General features: G+C 41.1%; 4 protein-coding genes across 5 annotated transcripts in view; 3 read left to right on the forward strand and 1 right to left on the reverse strand.

Annotated features, from left to right (window-relative positions):
- The window catches only part of Qsm (Zona pelucida superfamily protein qsm), a 38,464-nt gene extending 37,650 nt beyond the window's left edge, over window positions 1-814 (forward strand). Inside the window, exons 7-8 of the mRNA XM_076385667.1 lie at window positions 33-171; window positions 234-814. Of these exons, the coding sequence (XP_076241782.1) occupies window positions 33-171; window positions 234-478 (384 nt within the window). The 3' untranslated portion in view covers window positions 479-814. The remainder of the gene's footprint in view (window positions 1-32; window positions 172-233) is intronic.
- Window positions 815-1,186: 372 nt separating this feature from the next.
- Window positions 1,187-4,187, reverse strand: Mccc2 (methylcrotonyl-CoA carboxylase subunit 2). Its single transcript, XM_076385670.1, has 9 exons — window positions 4,074-4,187; window positions 3,169-3,422; window positions 2,825-3,096; window positions 2,583-2,730; window positions 2,095-2,510; window positions 1,886-2,020; window positions 1,680-1,816; window positions 1,536-1,621; window positions 1,187-1,471 (listed from the first exon to the last, which is right to left on the reverse strand). The coding sequence occupies exons 1-9, from the start codon at window positions 4,185-4,187 to the stop codon at window positions 1,354-1,356; spliced, it is 1,680 nt and encodes a 559-aa protein (XP_076241785.1). The 3' UTR covers window positions 1,187-1,353.
- Window positions 4,188-4,861: 674 nt separating this feature from the next.
- The window catches only part of LOC143183887 (transcription factor 12-like), a 123,791-nt gene continuing 106,632 nt past the window's right edge, over window positions 4,862-22,020 (forward strand). Inside the window, exons 1-2 of the mRNA XM_076385662.1 lie at window positions 4,862-4,974; window positions 7,156-7,473. Coding sequence (XP_076241777.1) covers window positions 7,392-7,473 — 82 coding nt within the window. The 5' untranslated portion in view covers window positions 4,862-4,974; window positions 7,156-7,391. The remainder of the gene's footprint in view (window positions 4,975-7,155; window positions 7,474-22,020) is intronic.
- Window positions 5,023-6,970, forward strand: LOC143183890 (uncharacterized). Of its 2 annotated transcripts, none has more exons than XM_076385668.1 (6): window positions 5,023-5,288; window positions 5,462-5,496; window positions 5,580-5,704; window positions 5,776-5,842; window positions 5,916-6,062; window positions 6,376-6,970. In XM_076385668.1, exons 3-6 carry the CDS (start codon window positions 5,627-5,629, stop codon window positions 6,444-6,446), a joined length of 363 nt encoding a protein of 120 aa, XP_076241783.1. In that variant the 5' UTR covers window positions 5,023-5,288; window positions 5,462-5,496; window positions 5,580-5,626; the 3' UTR covers window positions 6,447-6,970. The 2 variants fall into 2 exon arrangements, with proteins under 2 accessions (XP_076241783.1, XP_076241784.1); XM_076385669.1 differs by having other exon boundaries at window positions 5,593-5,704.

Below are 22,020 nucleotides of genomic sequence, written 5' to 3' on the forward strand. Positions count from 1 at the left end.
CGAATACAAGTTGTATGAATCTTGTCTTTCAGATTGAATGCAGCAATGGCCAAGTAGGATTCGGTAGAAGAAGAAGAGCCGTTTCGAGCACCGACAAAAACAAAATCTTCGAGGTGACTATGTCTACCTTCATTAAGGTCGACTTTGAAGAGGACGCGGTAGTCGACAAAGGTGAGTTATTTATTACGTTCTTCGGTTCAAATTCAATATTTTTCAATGAAATTCTTTTATAGCTTTGTCAGAACTGTACATCAGAAGAGGAAAGAACAGGACGAAAGCCAGGGCAGTAATTGCCGAAGAAATCAGGGAGCAGACTGCCCCGACGACCATCAGGACAGAGGAGCGAGCTTTCATAGCACAGGAAGTCAACGAACAATTCAAGTACAAGGTCACCGAGGCGGAGGTAAACGCCTCCTCGTGCAGAAAGATGCCCTTCACTCTTGTCTTTTTCATTCTTTGCCTCTACAAGTTCTTGTAGAAACTGGAACAATTTGGAAGCCGACGAACGATCGCTAACTGTAAATAGAAATCAGCAAGAGCGTCGGCAGAAATTCGACTGCGCTGCAGAAACAAGGGATTTCGAATTTCTCGCCAGACGTTAGTATAATTTCTTTTCTGTCTACGTAGAATAAAACGATGACTTTTAAACGCGCCTGTCGACATACATCCACTTTGTGTGATATCGAATTAAAATAGTGGTCGATCGACTCTTCTTGATTGCGAAATCAACATAACAGACAGGCAGTGGCCCAAGTGCTCAAGACATATCTCCGCTCAGCAACCGCCGAATTTTCAATCATCTTCTTCACGTCTTTCCTTTTTTTATATACTCTTAAGCGTACGCTCGCGAATAATAGCATATAATGCATACAGACGCTATAACTGCCAGAAGAAAATTGGCCTTTGCGAGAGGAGAATATCGAAGACCTAGTCGCGCGATGAGGTGTGACTTCGCAAGTAAGACATAAGCCACTCAGGCGATTACGAGATAATTAATCGCTGCTATAATCTCAAAAGTAATTGTAACGGATACGTGCTAGTGTAAAATAGTTCTTAATAAAGCGAGAGCGAACGCGTCGGTGCGCGTAGACTCGTGCTCGTTGCATTCTCGCCTCTGTGAACGAATGCCCTTATCTTCTGACCGCAAATGAAGAAAAGAGAAGGCTAATAAAGACATATATAGGAACGTAAAAAATAGGTATATACTTGGAATGTTTAACACTCATGTATACACAATGATTCCGTATAAAAAATATATGTATACCTATCTGATATCAGATCAAGAATAAGGATCAAATGAATGGAAGTATACTTTCATAGTTGCAGGCCATCTGTTGCATCATTGAAGCTGCTTCACATTCGAAAAATTCCAAATTTGCTGTCTTGTATTGGTGCATTCAGTGTTGCCGATAAACTAAGTCCAAGCACGACTCGGGTGTCAACAGGATCGATCACACCATCATCCCAGAGTCTGAAAGAATAATGAATTTAAACAATTCTTCTTTGCAATATCTTAACACCACCATACAATTTACCTAGCACTAGAGTAATAAGGGGTGCTCTCCGTCTCAAATCTTTTAATGACTGAATTTTTCATTTCCTCTTCTTCTTGAATGGTCCACTATCAAAGTAGAGAAAATTAATATTTACTCGAATGAAATGAATCACTAAATACATACCTCCTTGCCATCTCTCTTGTGTTGATCTTTGATAATCCGAATTAGTACACCAGCAGCTTGTTCCCCTCCCATCACAGATATTTTGGCATTCGGCCAGAAGTACAGAAATCTTGGCGAAAAAGCACGACCGCACATACCTATGCGAAATTCGACCAAAATATACGTAAAATTAAACATCTGCTGCGAATACGTACTGTACTACGTACCGTAGTTTCCTGCTCCATAGGAGCCTCCAATTACTACCGTAATTTTAGGTACTTGAGCACAGGCAACAGCGTTCACCATCTTTGCTCCGTGCTTAGCGATACCTCCCGCCTCTGCATCCTTGCCCACCATAAATCCTACAGTTTTGCAATGGACAGGAGCATTATTTAATCAAACTTCATACTGATACTTCAATGAGCGATGTACTTGCCTGTGATATTCTGTAAGAAAATAAGAGGTATCTTCCTCTGCGCGCAAAGTTGTATAAAATGTGCACCCTTTAACGCGCTCTCTGAAAACAGCACACCATTATTCGCTACTATTCCTACTGGATAACCATAAATTCTTGCAAACCCTGTAACCAGCGTTTCACCGTATTCTGCTTTGAATTCGCGGAACTTTGAACCGTCTACGATCCTAGCAATCACTTCCCTTACATCATACGGTCGCTTTACATTCGTTCCGACGATACCATATATTTCATCGACTGCGTGCATAGGTACTTCTACTTCTCTGCTCACGTTCACATGCATCGGTCTTTGCCTATTTAAGTCTTTAATGATCTGTCGAGCTAAGAACAGTGCATGAGTATCGTCTATCGCGTAATGATCGGTAACTCCCGATACCCTGGAAGCAGGATTCTGTAATTTGAGTTGCGTGTAGAAGTACAGTAGCGGAGTGTAGTATGTATTTAATTACCGACAATGAACAGCCGCACCCCCTAATTCCTCAGCAGTCACCTCTTCACCTGTAGAAGCTTTTACCAAAGGGGGCCCAGCTAAGAAAATTGTGCCCTGATTCGCAACGATAATATTTTCATCAGCCATTGCCGGTATATAAGCACCCCCTATAGAAAATAGAACGATGTATTTCCAATGCGTGCTGTTTTCAATTGTTTCATTTAAATCAAGGTAAGTAGAATAACAAAACAATTAGTCAACCTGCCGTGCAACTCCCCATCACTACAGCGATTTGCGCTATTCCTTTCGCGCTCATGTTTGCCTCATTATAAAAGATTCTACCGAAATGCATCTTATCAGCGAACAACTCAGATTGTCTGAGTAAATTTGCGCCACCACTATCTACCAGGTACAGGCAGGGTAAATTGTTTTCTTCCGCGATTTCCTGAGCTCTTAATTGCTTTTTTACTGTGATAGGATAATAAGCGCCACCTTTCACGGTCGGATCATTTGCAACTATTATGCATTCGGTCCTAATAAGTACGTAGTTATATTGTAAAGAACAAGCCTTTCATGTAGTTGTACTGACGATAGATAGTAATTACCCTTCCACTCTCCCTATGCCAGTGATAATGCCGCCGGCTGGCACTACTTCTTTTCCATACAGTTCATAACCCGCTAATTGAGAAAACTCGAGAAAAGCGGATGATGAATCGAGGAGAGAATTGATTCGTTCTCGTGGCAAAAGTTTTCCCTTTTTTGTGTGCCTTTCTTTCGTTTTTTGCTCTCCACCTTCTACGATTTTACTAACTGTGTCTTTTAATCTATCTACTGCAGCTTTCATTTCAATATAATTCTCCTAAAGATGTTTCCATTGGTTTAACAATCATGAGTCATTATTAGAAGAAATTATCAGTTTCAGAGAATGTATTAAAATAAGTAATTAGATTCGTTCATATTAGAATTTTGCTTTAATTCTAAATATCTATCGCAGTAAACTTCTTAAGTGTAATACCCATTTTTTAATGAGTCTTTACCAGTTTGAAGAACTCGTTAAATTGAACATGATTTTTTGGGAACATTTTATCAGCAGTTTACGAGGTGTTAAGATTAAGACCAGAAGTTATTTCAGTCTTACTCTTTCGAAAAAACTGAAGACTTGAAACTATGAAAATTTAAAAATTTGAGTAATTAAAACTTTGAATATGTCCATATTGTCAATTGAGTGAAAAAAATGTACGTAGTACTTTGTAATATTCACAATACGCGCCAAACTATCGTGTCAATGCGCCGTCGCATATTACGCACGAACGCTTTTAAAGTTCACTCTTTATTTATTATCTTGTTAGGAGATAACGAAAAAGGTCAACGATTATGGTAATGTAACAACCTTTGTACCATTCATTCTTTCCACGGAAACAAAGGCAAATTGATCGAAAATGGGATACAAGATAAACAAGAATTGGAGAGCATGCTTTAATCAATAAGAGAGATACAGTATTATTCTAACCTGATAAAGTGATGAGCCGGTATCCTGCGTACTGCCGATAACAACGGCTTCATCGTGAAAAGTTCTTGTAAGAACTCGCAGATGTCTTGATAGAAAATTACTTTTCCGTAACATTGTTTACTAACAGTTTTCTAATTCGACCTTTTCGAGTTATATACAGTACACGCGTATTACACCATTCACAACAATATATGTGTATACCGTACGGCGGTTACTACAATGAGATTCGCTTATTTCAGAAATTACAGTGCCATCTCATTGTAACTACTGGTAGCGCAGCGATTGATATTCAATGTATGGCGCGAGCAATTCATAATTGCAGTGATGACTGTTTTCCAGAAAAGGACCCACGATGAGGTAAGCTTTCCATGTATGATTCACTGGACATCTATTTGTCATAACAGTAAACGTTGAAAGTTAAATCTTTCTAACAAAACATCAAGATGCAATAAAACACAAATTTTCTATATAGCTTACTAAGAAAATAAATAGTTGTGCAATATATATATTTTTTCAAAAGTATACTCTTTAAATTAAGTCAGCATTGCAATTAATTACGTGAGAAGAAATTGTAATATGAGAGAAAATGAGAATGAGGTTAGGTTTGCGATTAGTATGTAATTCAGAAAACTTGCTACAGATGGCAATGTACTATAGTAAGCGGAATTATTGCATACGCAGTATTCGTTGGTGTTCGTTTTGCTTTACGTCGTGTTGGAGAGACGTTTTGAAGGGAGATATTTTGATAACCGCGAAAAACAGTCGTGTCTGGATTAACAAATAATCGACGCTACTTATAATAAGGATAAGAAGCCTAAACTAGTTTACACTATCCGTATTAATAAAATTTTACGCCAGAAAAATGCCAGATACGTCCAGTATATCACACTACCCTTTAAAGGTAAATATTATTGTAATGTTGTTATACATTTTGTCATATCTTTATTTAGAATTTTTGTTTATATAAAAACTATTTATTCTTCTATTCTATTCTTGAGATGTGATTCATCGCACGTTATAATTGTTCCATTTTCGTTTCACGTTCAATCACATTCTTGCACGTCGCGTGCGGCTACACCGATGTGATATTTTAATGTAACCGTTTGTGAAAACAGATGTCAGATAATCTCCTGTACGTGTAATTATATTTTGCGATAGCTTCAATGTAATTGTATCGACATGGGACTCATATAAAAATGATTAAAGCAAACTTATGTAAGCATATATGTCAATGAAATAATTCCGTAACTTGCTTGACAAGTTTCTCGTATTATCGAAGTAGTTTAGGTGTTACCGTATTTATAGTTTCAAGAATCGTGTTGAACAATGTACTTCGATTTTACGTATACTTTGAAATTACTTTTTATCTTCCTTTCGGATTTTTTCAGGTGATATTTGCAATTCATTTAGTGCTAGTAACATGGTAAGATGAAACTTTATAGTATTATAAGTATTGATACATTATATTAAAGTGCATTACAATATATGTGAATTTTTTACTTAAAGAGTCAATTTCTAGGGCCATTCAGGGCCTATGGTGTCCAAAATCAGTAATGCTTTATAACTTTTTATTTTTTGTCTGCATATTATGGGCTGTTCACAATACAGAAACAGATGAACCACTACAATTTGTAAGCAATTAACTTTTCTATTCACTATCTTCCTTTGCTGTGCATATGTATAATAAAGTTGATGATTTTAGGCACTCTTCATAAATGTAATTTCTATATTTTTTGACATAGTAACATTATCAATCTATTTTCCATCGTGTAAGTTAATAATATATTTCATTTTATTTAGAAATAACCAAAAAAATATGTACAATTATGTTATTTGGATTAGATGTTGCTCCAGCATCTGAGAAGTTTGGTGCAGCGATTATGATTATAAACATGATTGTGCGTGTCATCACAAGCGTATATCTTCTACGAATAGGCCAAGCAAGAGGTGGATGTTTAGCTACCATGTTTACACAGAGTCCTGCAATGGGTCAGTAATAGATTGGATGCAGATTCATGTTTTGTAGACCTTCATTGCTTCTTCAAGGTTTTGCTTTGTGTAGGTGCATGAAATTTTTCATTAAGTACAAGCAAAATATTTCCCACCTTATTTCTAGCTATTTGCATGCAGAATTATTGTTTTTAAATTAAAGTAGATCCAATAGTCTGATCTAATGTAAACAGTGTATACATATTTTACGTGCAGCATTGCAAAATGTACATTGTGTTGTCACCTTGTATGTATAATGCTTGATATATAACATATGGAGAAGTATAGGCTTATACATAGTTTTGTATTTTAGGCTATGCCCGACAGGATTATGAGGACATATCTCATCCAATTCCACAAAACTCTGACTTTACTGGAATTTGAAAATGTGATGTGATATTTTCAAGATTTTATATATCAAATGTAATGCAATATTGTTGTTATATCTATGTTAGCTCGTAAACTGTACGTGCACACATAGTTCTGAAATCAACATGTACTTATCGAGCCAAGAGTTTCACATTTGAAAACTTCATAAAAATTATTTTCAATATAAAAAGGCATCCCAAAATAGTTGATACATGCTGGAAAGAGGTGATAATTCTTGAAGAAATGAAATACTTTTAGATTATACTTTATATTTTGGGACATTCTATATAACAGCAATGGAAACATGGCCTTTCAGCTACTTTTGACTATTTATAACAAATATTTATAAGAAAATATTACTATTTATAACGATATTTATAACAAAAATGTATTGTGCAATACATAAAGTTCTACTACTGAATCACAGAAATAAACTATACAGTACTGTTAATTATATATTTCATATATTGAACAGATGGAGATTTATTCTGTACAATTCTTTGTATTTAAAACATGTGAATAAAACTGTTTTCACACCACATGATAACCAGATTCTTTTTATTCGTAATATTATTTGAAAATTTAAACATAAACTGGCCAAGAAAATGCAATATATCATTCCTAATTCTTTTCGCGGCAAATACAAATAACGAGGTTTGTAATAGACAACACAGAAGAATCAGTACCATGTATTTAATGAAAAATACGTGTTTTTTATTTAAAGGTGCCCGAACAAGAAGAAATGAGATTCAAGGAAACCGCGTAGCAAGGGCGGCGCGAGTAGTCGGAGACAGATGGCACCACTGATGGACTATAAGAATCGCGTCGGTGAGGCGGCTTGATTCAGTAGTGTGCGTGACCGTTCCGGGAGGAGGGTGGCTCCACGCGCGGCCGCACCGCGAAACCGTGCCCACTCGCCTCAACCACGGACGTCCACTCGTTTTCTCGTCTCGTGAAAACATGGCGGCCAGCGACGACGAGCCGATGCATCTCTACGAGGTCTTTCAAAACTGCTTCAATAAGATCGCCAACAAGCAGCCCGGTGAGTGCCGTCAGCCATGAAACAGTCCCATTTCCAAGCCACGGTCACCACGATCTTGTGCTGTGCGTGTGAAAAATACCAGCGACATAGCAGGAGCCTCTTGTGTGTCTAGTGTATTCTCGCGAATGAAACACCATGCATTATATCTCGTGGGCTATGCTACGGTTGTTCTCTTGTGCCAATGGGTTCCCCGTGCAATGAGCAGCTAGGGATCTGGGTGTCGTGTTCGGGTCGATCGAGCCCTCGATCTCCTCGAGGATCGCGCCGGACGTATCTCTCGGCCGACTCGGTCCGTTCTGTGTTTTGGTTTGCTTGTCAGTGCTTTGGACAGTGCTGCCCCGTGGTAGTGAACTAACCCCCGAAACGGATCTGTTCCTACTTGTGCTCTCTGCAACGCTATGCTTGTTTATATTCAGAAACGCGAGTTTTCGTGCGACTGTCCGTTTCAGTAGTCGAGAAAATACAAGCTTGACATAACCTAGACACACCAGAGAGACTCGCTCCGTTCTTCGGCTGTCATGTGCAACAGCGTCCACTAAGCGAAGCTGTTGTGACGTGCTTTCGACGCGGTAAGGGCTGATACCGAGAAAAAGCCTCGTCTCAAGGTTACCGACTTTCCTCGCCTGAATTTTTCATTTTTCTCGTGAAATTCGAGTTAGAAGTGACCCGAAAGTCGGCTGTGGTCGCGATCGGTCGCGTACCACGTGTCTTCGCGACGCCGCTGGAATCGTTAGAGGTTAATCGCTCGGATGTAATGCAAGAGACCATAAATCCAAGTCTTTTTCTCGGCGAACAGCTCCGTGGGAGAACTCGAAGGAAGGGGGCCAGCGTGCTTTTTTCCTTTATTTTTCTTCTTTTCATACACCTGCTCTGTCAAGTGAGAGAGAAAGGCATAGGGAGAGAAAGAGAGAAACCGAGTGAGAGAGTGTATGTGTGAAGGGACAGAGGGGAAGAAAGAGAGAGATCTCCGCTGAGCGATGCGCCGTAACCGCTGCGTGTCGTGGAACCGTACGAAAGTGGTTCTCATTTTTTCGCGACTGCCAACGTCAATTGAGACGGCACGTGTTCATTTCCTTCTCCCTCGGACAGATTATCGACGCTCCCGCACATGCTTGTTCTCGAATGTTCTTATCTGTTTTCAAAAAACGATGTTATCTAACGTGGCGACAATATCGAGCTTTGATTTAACTGTGATAAGACACGTGATAAAGAAAGCCCTGTGCTAATGTTATTCGTCGTGATACTATGGAATTGTTCACAATTTCCAATTGATGGTTATTTCGTGATTCCTTCTGCCTAATCGAGAGCATCAAATGTTTGTTTACAGTCAGGTTGAGGAAAAAATTGATTTATCCCCTTCAGTTATTTCTGCGAGGGAAACTCTTCTTTTATCCTCCTCCGTGGTTGAAGAGGTAAATGCAGTTGGAGATTTGGTGAAAACAGTGATAGCTTGGGTGATATTGCGACTATTTTTATTTATTCGAATTGATTCTTTCCTTAATTTGACTATAACTTGAAGATACTACATATTCTATTCCATTTATACCATGGCATACATAGTTAATTAGTAATCTATATTATTGTATTCACTCAGTTATATTAAATTATTATTTATTAGTATACTATTCTAATGTATTAAGTATATTATCCAATAGTAGCATAGGTTAGTATACTAATTTATATTGTAGTACATTACTATTCAGTAATCCAATATATTAATTCTTTAATGCTGGCTTATACGAAGTATTTTTTATTTACTAATATAGTATACTAATTTACTATTTTATCCGTTTCATTATTGAGCTACTAATTACAGACTAATTTATATTATTATACTGAAGTATATTAATATATATTAATACTATAATAGGATACTAATATACTACATTAAATCAGTATGTTAATGTAATATTTCTTTGGATAATCTAATACTATAGCTATTAATTTGCACTATAATTATAGTAGGTTTCTATTCCATTTAATTGCAAATGTTTCATAATCACTAGAGCTCATTTTAAGAATAGTTTCTCTGACATTAATTAAATTCATTATAAAAATTTAATATGAACATTATCATTAAGTGAAAAATATAGTATTAGATTACATGTTATATTCATTTCGAACGAAGTGAATTCATGTTTAATTATACTTACATAGGTACATGATGTTAAACACTGATCATTAATCAAAGAGTGATTTAATTAACACATTAACAATTTTTTATAATACTCAACGTTGACAGATTCAACATATGATACATACAAATTACAAAAATTTCATTATTTGGACACAGTTCACAATAATTCATAAATAATGAGTGCTGTATACATTTCGTAAAGAACAATTTTTTTCCGATAGATCGGGTGCGTTATGCTAATATCAATGCACAGTCTTGTTTAATCGTAGATTAGATGCATGAATTGCATATCGAGTTTTACAACGTTTGGACATCGATCACAGAAAATTTCGAAAATACACGTATATCGGTTGTTTAGGATCGATCATCTTACTCATTTATATTCCGATGTTTGAACGCGTGCGGTGTCAGGTTCGTTAAGCGTCAATTGTTCCGTCGAGCTGGCGACGACCAGTTGCCAGTAATCCGGGTAATTCTACGCTCCTTTCGGCCGGTTAATTTCAACGATTGCCACTTTGACTAGAAACACTATATATAGTATATCCCATCGCGGGATGCCTGTTTCCTTGAATCCTCGATCGAATCGTAGTGCGGCCAAGCGCCGCACATCGACGCTGGTTGTCCAATTTCTGAAGGGTCAGGGCGCGGATCGTTCAAGTGCAAGGGTATCTAAAAATACGAACGAACCCGCGGCGAGCTCTCCGGAAATATTTTCTTCCTTCCAAAGACGCTCGTGAACGCCTCGAACCGGCTCTCGTTCGCTCGCCTCTTGTGACCGACCGTAAGAAATTGATCCAGTTTTTCGACCCATCGCTCTCCGCCGCGCCACGATAACGCCGAGGAAATGATTCGAAATTACCGTGTATTGCGGCGAAAACAGGAGCACGAATCTCAACGGTTGATCCGATCTAAAATTATCGGCCGATGACTCATGAATAAATCTACCTGAAGCATAGTTTGTTTCAGGAAACTTCGCGCCTCGATAAAACGCTCATCCAACAATAACAAGCACCTGACGCGTGTCGCACTTACAGCAAAGTAAATAGTCGAACACGCGTTAATTATCCGTCTTCGATCGACGAAGTATACGCTCGACTTGAGTGAAAACGAAGGGAGGAAAGAAACCAATGCATGGAATACCGTGTTCACGTTGCTCGAGATACGGAACGAACCGGTCAATGTACATATATAAATTTCTGTTTCGTATATGACTTTTTTTTAATACTCTTGAGTCAGAGTTTCTCCGTACGAAGGAATTCGCTCCAATTTCCAAATGGTCTTCTCGTGAATTACGTGGAACATGCAAAGGCTTCGAAGTCGTCAAGCGGAATGATGGTCATGAACGGTGGCAATGCGTCCGCACGACCTCCAAGTAATTCGGAGATTACCTTCTCGCAAGGAAACGCAACCGATTTGATCTGACCCCAGAGCGCCATTTCTGAAACTCTCGTTCCCTGGAGCGAGAGTTTAAGCGAACAACCGTAAACGAGCTCCAGACACAACACTCGTGACTTGGCTCTCCTTTCCTTCTTCGATCTTCTCTTACACTGGCGTGGTCTCTTTCATTCCTCTCTGCTACCTCTCTGTTTCTCTTGTTCGATGCCCCTTCTCCCTTTTTCTCTTTCTCTTTCTGGAGAATTATCAAGGGAGTGTCACCGTGATGCACCTGCCTCTTGCTCTCTCTCTCGCACTTTTTTCTCACTCCCACTATATCCCTCTCTTCCTGCCGCCCTCTCTCTTTTTCTCTATCGTCTCGGTTCGTGGTCGCACACGCGCTTCGCACACGACTTCGGAATCGTAATCGTTTGAGTATGGAAATTTGTACTCTGGATGTAGCAACTGAGGGTCTTACAGGGGTTTCGTATCGTTATTTTAAGGTTGTAGCTTGTTAAAGGGGTTGTAAAAGTGATATGTTCCGGGGTTTCAATTGTTTTCGGCCGAATTTGAATTTTTTAATATTTTGAGCTGATTGTTTGAATTGAATCTCAGTTTTTAATTGACGTATAACCCTGAATTTCTATGAGTGTTGGCTTTAATTTTAGGTGGTAACAAAATCACATGTTTAGTTGTTACGACGTTATTGTGTAGTATTTACTATAATTGTGAACATACAGAACAATATGATACAGGGAGAGGAATTAGCTGATTTTCTTAATCTTTTCCAATTAAACATTTTAATCCTCAATAAAGGTCCATTTCAGTTGGGGATAAATGTGTTTACACATGAAAATATGCATTTCTTTTTGCATGCATAGTTTTTTCCCCATTTTTATAAGTAAAATACAATGGCAAGTGTAAACAATGTAGACTTCACTGTTCCCATTATTTTTATCAGCAGAGTATACTTCAACATTTATTCAAAATTGCTAATAGTCGTTTATAAAGAATTCACCGAAACTCAACATTCTCCGAAAAGTAAGTTTCCTCGAAAACTAAAAAATCATTATGCCTGCAATTGACCGCGAGACATTTCGATTCTCTCCTTAGGAAAGGCCAAGTCCAAAGTGCGTTTCACGTACGGGCGCGCACACAAATCAAGGATGAGCATAATCTACATTTACTGCAGGGGCCCGATGAGCATCTGCTTCCACCCCTCTCGACCTCGACCCCTCATCCCTCAATGCCCTAGCCCCGAATCCCTTTCTCCGCCGACGAGCATCCTCCCACCGTATATGTTCATTCCGTCACGATCCGTCTCTCTCCGTCTGCATGCAATGGTATCCGTTAGCCTTCTCTCTGTTCTTCTCACGTTCGTTGTAAGCGCGCGTGCACGCGTACACGCCAGTGTTGATAGGTCACGCGGCGAGATCTCTCGACGCGTTATCGCCTTGGGAGCCTTTATTCGCCCGTATCGGCAATTACGAAAAATCGTAATCGTTTACCAGTCGAGTTTTCAATTTCTTGCGATTTTTTGTCGCTCGCCCTCGCCTATTGCGTACTTGGCAAAATCTGCGTCGGCAGTGAGCGACCGACGGTTTTTTCGCCCCGAATAAAAGTGCGTTGACTCAGACTCGCGTAAAACGTACTTTGACGCTCCTATTCTAGAACTACGATATACAATTTTTCTCCAAAGCGGCGATCTACGCAGTTGCGTTTTACGCAGCAAAACGCTCGCGTTGTTTAACGCGTAGAGGCGAGTAATCGATCGACTCGCTGGCATTTCGGTAAAATGCGAGCGCCCTGCTCGGTTTCGGCGGTCGAGTGTAGAGGCGGGTAGCGAGTGTCGAAGGGGTTGGAGAAGTTGGCGAAACGGGCGAGTTGCATAGTGCGACTCGAATTCCTGACTAATGCAAGTCCCTCGTTACCGAACGCGCGCCGCCATTCGCCGCACTCCCGTTATGGTCGATATGAATTTGCCACACCGTGAAACACCATCGTCCTGAAACTCTGCTTCTCTCGCTCTCCCCCTCTGTCTCTTTCGCCCGGGTCGGCTATGTGTTTGCGCGGCTCTCGCGCCGTGGCAACGGTCGGGTGTCTCCGTTCTTTCTGCCTTTCCCTACCGTGGCCATAGCCAGTCGACTGGTTCTCGGTAAATTCGCGATGCCTCGCGAAGAAGAGCAAAAGTCCATTAGCCGGTGCAGGAACTGGGTTAAGAAAGGAGCTTGGACCGATAAAAAAAAGATTCTCGATCATTCTGTATTTGCAACGCGTACCCTTTGCATATGATACGGTGCGAATATGCATCGACCTTGTGTGTCACTCCGTTAGACTGATAGAGCTTTGCCATTTGAAAATTAGGAACTCTATTTGATCGTTTACTTTAAGGGTTGCTCCAAAACGTAAGCAGTGTTTAAATCGTGTCTTGTTTTAAAGTCGAACATATTTTGGGTAATGCCACGCATATCTAGGCTACATTGTATACACTTTTCGTGAAAATTGGAATCCGTGTTGATTTTTAACTCTCTAGCTACAAAGAGCATATAAAATAATAGGGAACTAATCTACTGTTTATTAAAGACGCACATTAAGTGACATAGAAAGGCCGTACAATATTCTCTTCTTATAAGTTCGTTGATGCTTTTACTATATTTTTATATTTTTGAGAGCAAACGAGTTTTATTTGTTATACACAGTCTCACTTCAAAACTGAATTGCTGGCGTATTTACATTACTATTTACAAAACATTTACGAATACATATTTCACTATTCGTAAATGTATCTTGATTATTTTTTTATTTCTATCATTACAAACAACGTGAAACTATCAAGATAGTAAATAGAAATTTTTCTTTCAAGCGCATTGCAGTAAAATGATTAGTTATTCACAAATTTTTTAATATTTTTTCCTCATATTTTAGTTGTGGTTGGTTAATTAACCTTATTTTTAAAAATAGTTCAATTATTTGATAATGCCTACAGAAGATAGAGCCACGAAATTTCAAAAGACTTGACTACATAAATTAGTCGAGTAAAGAATCATCGGGACCCTACATGAGTGATCAAGGGTTAATTGTTATTTTCGTCAAGATATCATCGTAGATGCGTTTCTCGGCTACTGTACATGCAACGCATTCCTCTGTAACAGAGGGACACGCGTATTCCTTTCTCAAGAATGTCTCTGCACGCGTTCAAGCGACGTGTTCCAGAGAGACGAGCATCCATCGCCCTAGAGAGTCTCTTAGCAGTCTGACTGAAAGCACCACCCTACGAGGTATCATATCCTGGTATTCCCTTGCTGCATTGGCGTGGGCAACGCCTGTTCTCAACTATCATCTTTTTTCACAATTAGAAACTATTCAAAACTCCTATCATTCGTGTGTACTGTTTCCTACTGAGTACCCTAAACGTGAAATTGGTTCCTAAGTAAACGAACCGCGAGGAAATGAGACTTACATCGTACGGTGAATGATGGTGCTGTCGAAGAGTCGAAAAGGTCGATTGCAAACAGATAAAAATCAGTGAAGAAGAATGCTGCCACCTGTATCGCGCAATCAGCGAAAAGCTGATCAGACGGCTGCGCGTGCAAGCATTTACGCTTGTGCACACTTGCACGCAAGTGCACGCTGCTGGTGGGTCTGACTGTGCCGACCTGCACCACGTTTGGGAATAGACATCTGGCCAGATTTCGTCAAGTCTGGCCCACGTGTACACCTCTGTATACATACGTATACACGTGTGCACTCGCTGGCGTATAGAGGCGCGTACACGCGACACACCGGGGCTTGAACAAATGTGCATTCGGCTGCTGGCGCCAGTCGAAAAGGGGGCTCCGATTTTTTGGCAGGTGCCACTGTCCTCGAGCAGCGTCACCTTCCGTCGTTCAATGGCCTGCCCGACCGACGGAATCCGGAGGAATCTCGATTCTAATTGGACGCGAGATTCCTCAGGTCAGTCTCGAACCATCTCGCCCCTCGCCGCCCCTATAATTTCTTCCTAACTGGAATCGGTTCGCTTCCCTCTTGCCTAATCTTCGTCGATTAATAGAGCACACGCTGGAAAGAGGGCGGCGTCCTCAGTCGTTTTCCTTCGAGGGCTATTTTTATTTTTTTACCCTTTGAGGAGAGAACTTTCGGCTACGTCTGGAACGGTCGCTCGCTCGCTGCGTGAGAATGCGTGCCTGCGAAACGTGGAGGCGAAAATGGCGGCAGCCTCTCACCTGTTGAACGTATCCCCGAGGCGATCCAGGAGATTTGTTTCTGCCTGGAACCTTGGTCCTGCCGGTGGTCCTTCTGTGCTACAGTGGTTCGCGTGAATCCGTGAATGAAAACCCGCGTTAACTTGTTTCTTGCGCAAAAGGGAACAGAAGGAAGAGAGAGAGACGGCGGGAAACCAGAGCACGTGCACGCCACGTGCCATGGGCGGCACGCGCGCGCACGCACGCACCCACCTTTGCCACTTTTTTGAACACAATTTTGCGCGCGGCTCACGACCGTTTTCACCGATCGCAAAATTTCTGTCGAGCCGATCTGCCAGCTTTTACTTGCCCTGTACTCACTGGATTCTTTTGCATCCACTTGCATCGTCATCGCCAAAGCGATGCGATACGTGGACGTATCTTTCATTTCGATTTTCCTGAGGGTTCTATCTGAGAAACTTCCTCGAGGGTAGTGCACAGGAAATTTGGTGCATTCCAAACGTCACAGTCTCGGATTTAATGATTGGGATTGATACTCTTAAATTTCAAGCATCTCTCGTACATCTACCACCAGTCTCCGCTCGGAATGCGATCTGGATCCCTTCCAAGGGAAACGAGCAAACTGTGCACCGTAGAAAATACTTAGAGCAGATAATCCATTTTGCGAACATTCCAACTCGCTTTTCGTAATCAGTTTCTCCACTGGTTACGTTTTTCATGTTTCGTTGAGAAAATTCAAAGAGAAAATCAATAGAAAAGATCGAAAGTCAGAGATTGAGAGTCACTGGAGCCCCCGTGGTCTGCGCCACTGTCCTCCGGTGGGCCCCTTCTAGGGTAACACGAAGGGGGGCACTGACAGCGACAGCTGCCGCTGCTGTTGCTGCACTCCCCTCTCTCCCTCCTCCGTTTCTCCGTTCAAACTCGGTCCCTTTTGCCAAGCCGTAGCCCTCTCGGTCCCGCGGGGCCCCTTGGCACCACGGCATCCCTACCATAGGGCCCCATGGTCGCGTGGCAGCCAGCCTTCTCCTCCACAAAATACACCTTCGCTGTTCCGTTTACTTCCAAACGCCGCAACCGACCGTCTCCCCCTTTTCTCTCTTTCTATTTCTCCTCTCTCTTGCACCTCTCTTTCTCCTCGGGCTCTCAGCTCCTCTGGCTGAGCGATCATGAAGCCGACACGCGAGCCAGCCGCGTTTCTCGTGAATTTTTCGATCTCTTTGAACCGCAGGTCGATTTGACTATTCGTCACGACTCATCGTGACCGACGCTACTGTTCTTTACGAGACCCGGTGTTTTTTTTGCCAGGGAATTTTTATACGTCTCCTGCTACCTTACCGTTCCAGAAAGTAACGGTTTCAGAATGTTTGCTCCTCTCTTTTACACGCCAGCCTCTGTGTCGGAGCATCGAGCGTGGCCTGGCTCAGGCTCTAAGGGCGTACAGTTTCTGAATTATCAGATCAAAGGCATTCGGTGGCGTGTTCAGGTGCCAGCCTCGCAGTTAGCTTCATCGAAGTTGCAACGGTCACCGTCGCTCACCGCATGCCGAGCTTAGACTTAGTTCCTCGATTCGAGATACATGGCTGAGCTGTTGCATTTCCTTCACTGAAAGCCTTGTCGCGAGTTAGCGTAGAACAAGCGGACTCGTTGTTCGGAAGCGATCTAGATCCGGTGCTGCGCAGCGGCTTCGATCGTTCTCTTTTCACTCGTGCGAAGGTCCGTGGGACTTACGGATCCGATACATGTATAATGCCTTGCGGTTTCAGGCCCGGCGAACCCTGCCTGAGCCGAACAAGGTGGGATATTATGGCTGGAAGTGTAGCGTACACACTCTTCCGATTACTCGCAGCCCGCTGCTTCCACTGTGCCCTTGCCAAACCAAGCTTTCGAAACCTTGCCCGTGGTTCTGCGAGCTTGTCCAACGGGTGGAAGTGCTTTCTTGCGAGAAAGTTCTTACCGAGTATTCTGGTACGATAATCTGAACCGAACTTCAAAATGCAACAAATTTTCAGTCTTTATTTAATCGCGTGGAGCATTTTCTAGCACATCAATTTATCAACATTTTCTGTATTAAATATTTGAGTAAACTTCAGCAACAACATGCTTCGTAATATGTAATTAATAAATTTTGTAAATAGAACATTTCTTTAAGCTCGTTTCAAGAATGTTATATTTTGCATGTAACAGTTTTTTTTTCGGGGCGAGAGTATGATACGGACAAATGTTCTCGTGGCATGGAATAAAGTTAAATGTCTCTAGAAATAGGTTATGGGGTGATCTAGCGAAATTATATAGAATTATTGCAGTCTGAAAATCGAATGTGAATGAAGACGTGCGGTAAAGTCAAAGTGCAAGTTCAGTTGAGCACCAGTGGCTACCTGAGTTCTTTTCCACATTTTTTTTTTTCGTCTTTCTCCTGGCTCTCTATTCTTCCTCCCTCTGCAGAAGTGTGCGTACTCCCCTCTACTGTTGGGGTCGAGGGCCCCAAGGGTGGTCAACCTTCCCCTTCCGTTCCTTCCTCTATTCTCTGTCGGCCGCGAGCTTCTTTTTTCTCTTTCCACCTCCCTCTCCTCCTCTCTCGTTCTTACCTGTGAGAGGTTGGAACACCCTTTTGGGTCGCGTGGCACCGTGCACCGGCACGATTCGTACGCGAATTCTCCTATAGAAATGGCTGGTTTGGGGTGCGTGGGTCTGCACGATGCTGGAGCCAGGCCGCGGGTGTCTCATAAACAAGGAGAAAAAAAATTGTGGAAGGTAAATTGATATCCAGGAAGACACGTTTTGTACCCGTTTAATTCTTTAGGCTTCAAGGTGGACGTGCCCGATTCATCTGAGTAAATCTGTTGCCGTTTTGTAGCCGGGCTCGTTACCGAGAGCAGAAGTTTCCTTTACTTCCTCTAATGCTAGGCAGTCTCTGTTCTCTACTAAGGTGGTACCAAACGTCTAGGGTGACTTAAAATTTACTCGTGGATATAAAAAAATGCAGTAACTATCCGTCGAGGAAGATAATCGAATTAAGCCTTTTCGAGGGCACGCAGGTGTTCCATTATTCCTTCAGTCGTTTTACAGGCCTCGTCTTTGTCGTGGCTCATTCCACTGGATTTTTCTTGGCGTTCGTTTACACTCGCCTTGGTTTTAATCGTACTCGTGGCAGGTGATGATGCGTCGCGTTGGGAACTCGATCGTCGCTCAGATTTCGGAACGAATTGCTTTTCCGTTGGATATTTTGCCTTTCGTTCCTCTACTCGTTCTCGCAGAGTAATTCGATCGAAATCGTCGAAATTCTGTCTGGCCCGTATACATGTGGGAACGAAAAGGATCTCTCGGTCTAAGTTTCAGGAGCGCCCGCTACAATGTACCCACGCGGATCAGGCGTCCGATCGTTTTTTGAGAAAGGGGAAAAATTATCGGACAGGTTGAACTCTGGAATCTTGAGTTAAAGACCAGACATGCAGTTACCCAATCCTTGCACGCATTAGGGATGTTCGATCGAGCATGTAATTGTGCATTTTAACGTACTCCTGTTCAAGCTATGCCAAATTTTTAAATTTAGACTCGCATGCATTAATCTGGTCCGGAATCTAGTTCAGAAATTAGGTTTGCAATCTGTAATTTAACTCTTTTGGGTACCGAAGAAATATGAAATTTTAAATCTGTCGCTCACAAAATGTAAACAACACATTAACCACACCAGATCAACTTCAACGTATTCACATTATTATATGGAGTTCCAATATAGACTCGTCCACCTATCTCTAACAACGTCGATGTTCTGTTATGAATAGGTAGAGGTATTTATACATTTGAACTGTAATATAATAATGTGAATACGGTGAAATTGGTCTGGTGTGGTTTATGTATTATTTAGATGCAAAAAAGCTAAATTACAAACTATAAACCTAATTCTTGCAGATCAAATTAATGCTTGTAAATTATCAGGAGATACAAATTCTATGCTATTATACAATTGAATGGTTAAGGAAAAAACAGAAAATTTTCAATATATTTCACATTCAGTATATATATTTAGGTACAGAGAAAATATTTAAGCAATGCTTGATTAGAGTATAAATTTCATGTTATAAATAATACAAGTTAAATTTAACAAATTTTCTTACTTGTAAAGTCAATTTTTATAGTAGGCAGGGCTGCCTTCTTGTTTCTGTTTTACCTGTATGTATTATACTTCCACTGCGAACCGAATAGTAGTATCTACAAAAATTGTATCACTGTGGTTGAAGAGTCTAACTCTTTCAAGTTAACTCTGAAATAATTAAAATGCACATTTTGGAATAGAATTCGTGCTGATTATTTTCTTTTATATCATACAATAAACATAAACTTTAACGATGATAGTAAAAGGCAACATCTGTTTACAAAAGCACTGTCTAAATGTAGTTCCAGATGTTTTTTAAATAGTTCCTAGTATAGCAGTAACCATAAAATTACAAAAAACTGTAAAGTAGGGTCCTCCTTTAAAACTCATCAAAATGAAGGGATTAATTTTTCTTTGCTTAGACAAATCTCGCAAAAATTAATTTCACAGATCTACTTTTTCGCTTTGTGTCTAGAGGAAGAGAGTTAATCTAGAGAAGTTCGTCATATCGCAAAGATCTCTCACATCTAAACATCGAACACGAAAACCCTTCTCACTAGTTTTCCTTGGGACCGCGAAATGCAGATACGTCGCGCACTTCTGTTTCATCGTGGGGCGTCCCTCTGCTTCCGCTGGCTATATTTTTTTATGCTCGTCCTTGTTTTTCAACGGTTCACGTTCCGTGCGCTTTTTTTACGAGATCGTCAACGTTGAAAGTGTCTGGTATTTTCGCGGCGCGTAATATTCGACGGTATTTTTTCCTTTTTTCAGCGTCGACGCCACCGCGAATCTGCGAAATGGTGGCTGCGTGGTTTAATGGATTCGCGGGATCTCGTTTCTGACTATTGATACCTTTCTTCAAATTTACCGAAGATACGGATCACTAAGACGGAAAAGATCCTTTTGGGGAAATCGAGTGATAATGTATCAAGATACATACGATTCACTGCATTGAAAGAGAAAGAAGGAATTATGTTGTTATCTATAAGCTTTATTTCAAGTATTTTATTGTATATTATAAGATTAGTCAACATCAAGATCGATCATTGATCTCTGAACACTGTCAAAATGGTTGCGTTGATTACAGTTTGAACGTTTAATTGATCCCTGACTCAGCGTATGACTAAAACTCTGATACCTTGAAATAATTGATTTCTGATTTCTGAGAGATTTAAGTAACTTCCAACTGATATTATCTATAACAAAATGAATGTGGATCGCGTGCAGAGTCCTTGATCGTAGAAGTTTGTTTACATGATGGCAATACCGCGGGGGTGTAAGATAATTTTCGATAATTCTAATTCGATGGTGTCACATTGATATACGACGCCGAGCAGAGGTTGACCGCGAAATCGCGGTCGTGTCTCGCGCGCTGAAAATCGCTGGTATCAGCGCGGTGCGCGTAGCGCGCGGTTTTCGAGGTTGTGTCGCGCGTTTCGCGAGCTGTAATGCCGAATTGATGCTGGCCGAAATCCATGTAGATGGTATCGTAGTGACCAGCGGTCGCTTGTAGCGCGTAATTCGCCACCCGTTGCTCGATTTCCCTCTTCCTCGACCCAGATTTTGTAGCTTCGAAGCGGCAAAAAACACTCGTAAACGACACTCCTTTGCCGTAAAAAAGATATTGTTAACTTTTTACATACCTACTCTTGTATGCTGTTTCTTTTAGCTATTCTTTAGTGGTGCGAAAATTTATTGCTACCTCTGGGCATTTGATCGTTATTAAAATCTTAACGAAACAGTCTACCGCTTATGGTCACTCGTTCACGTTTGGTTCTTTGCCTCTTGCTGCTATCTGAAAGTAATGGGTAACAAAAATAATTTGCAAGTGGAACACCATTTCCCTCGATTGAGATATATAATTCCTTAACTTTTTAAATATGGATTTCAAGTTATAAGTAGGGGAACGACTTAAAGCACACCCTCAAATTTTTTGAAAATCATAAAAATGGAAGATATATTTCCTAAGAATATATATAATTATGTATTCATTTATGAAACATTTATATATTCTAACCTACTTCTATAAAAAGAAAACCTATGAAGTCTGGCAGTAACTATTCTTTGTTTTAATTCCTTTTCTTCTTTATGTAGAAATACGTGTGATTTTGAAACAGAAAATTCTGTACCTTAATTTCACTTGTACGATTTTATTTCAACAAAACAATGTTGGTTATTGTGATGAAATGAAATGAATTATAACAAGACTATGAACTTGAATCGAGTGACTCCATTCCTATTCAGTCAGCACTTTCCTGCATCTTAACACGTGGGACATTGTCTGAACTTGTACCGCGGGTCGAGCAAGTCCATCGGTATCGGAGACTCGATGTCCAGGAATCCGTAGGCAATTCTTCATCACCGAGCATTCGATAGAGGTGACGGCGGCAGGAGGCAACGTGGAAGACGAACACTAGTCGTGACACGAGGCTGCCCGGTGCTCAACACTACGTCATAACGGTCGAGCAGGCTTGCACCGGCTCTGAGGATGACACGGTGGACCATGGTTTAGCTTGTCCTTTGATGCATGATATTGCAGACTCGGTGCTGCACGCTTCGGCAAACATGTCACGAGCAAGCCGAAACTGTTAGGATTCATAGTTATCTCGGCCGATCGTGTCGTAGTCGGACACTCGCCCTATCGTCCACGCACCGCTATATCCACGTCCTCCGTAATATGATATACTCCTTCTGTGCTGGCCTTTTCCCACTCCCGTATCGGGCAGCTGGACTTTCTGCTC

This window comes from Calliopsis andreniformis, chromosome 9, assembly GCF_051401765.1.
Source record: "Calliopsis andreniformis isolate RMS-2024a chromosome 9, iyCalAndr_principal, whole genome shotgun sequence".
NCBI classification, from domain to species: Eukaryota; Metazoa; Arthropoda; class Insecta; order Hymenoptera; family Andrenidae; genus Calliopsis; species Calliopsis andreniformis.

Bases quoted from the DNA above. Each gene is read 5' to 3' on its own strand.
- Mccc2 (XM_076385670.1), bottom strand. From the start codon at position 4,187: ATGTTACGGAAAAGTAATTTTCTATCAAGACATCTGCGAGTTCTTACA. The intron at 2,021-2,094 runs GCAAGTACATCG...GCAAAACTGTAG, and splicing joins TTTCTTACAGAATATCACAG to GATTTATGGTGGGCAAGGAT. The intron at 1,472-1,535 runs GTAAATTGTATG...TTATTCTTTCAG, and splicing joins CCTTATTACTCTAGTGCTAG to ACTCTGGGATGATGGTGTGA.
- LOC143183890 (XM_076385668.1), top strand. From the start codon at position 5,627: ATGCTTTATAACTTTTTATTTTTTGTCTGCATATTATGGGCTGTTCAC. The intron at 5,705-5,775 runs GTAAGCAATTAA...TGATGATTTTAG, and splicing joins CAGATGAACCACTACAATTT to GCACTCTTCATAAATGTAAT. The intron at 5,843-5,915 runs GTAAGTTAATAA...TATTTGGATTAG, and splicing joins ATCAATCTATTTTCCATCGT to ATGTTGCTCCAGCATCTGAG.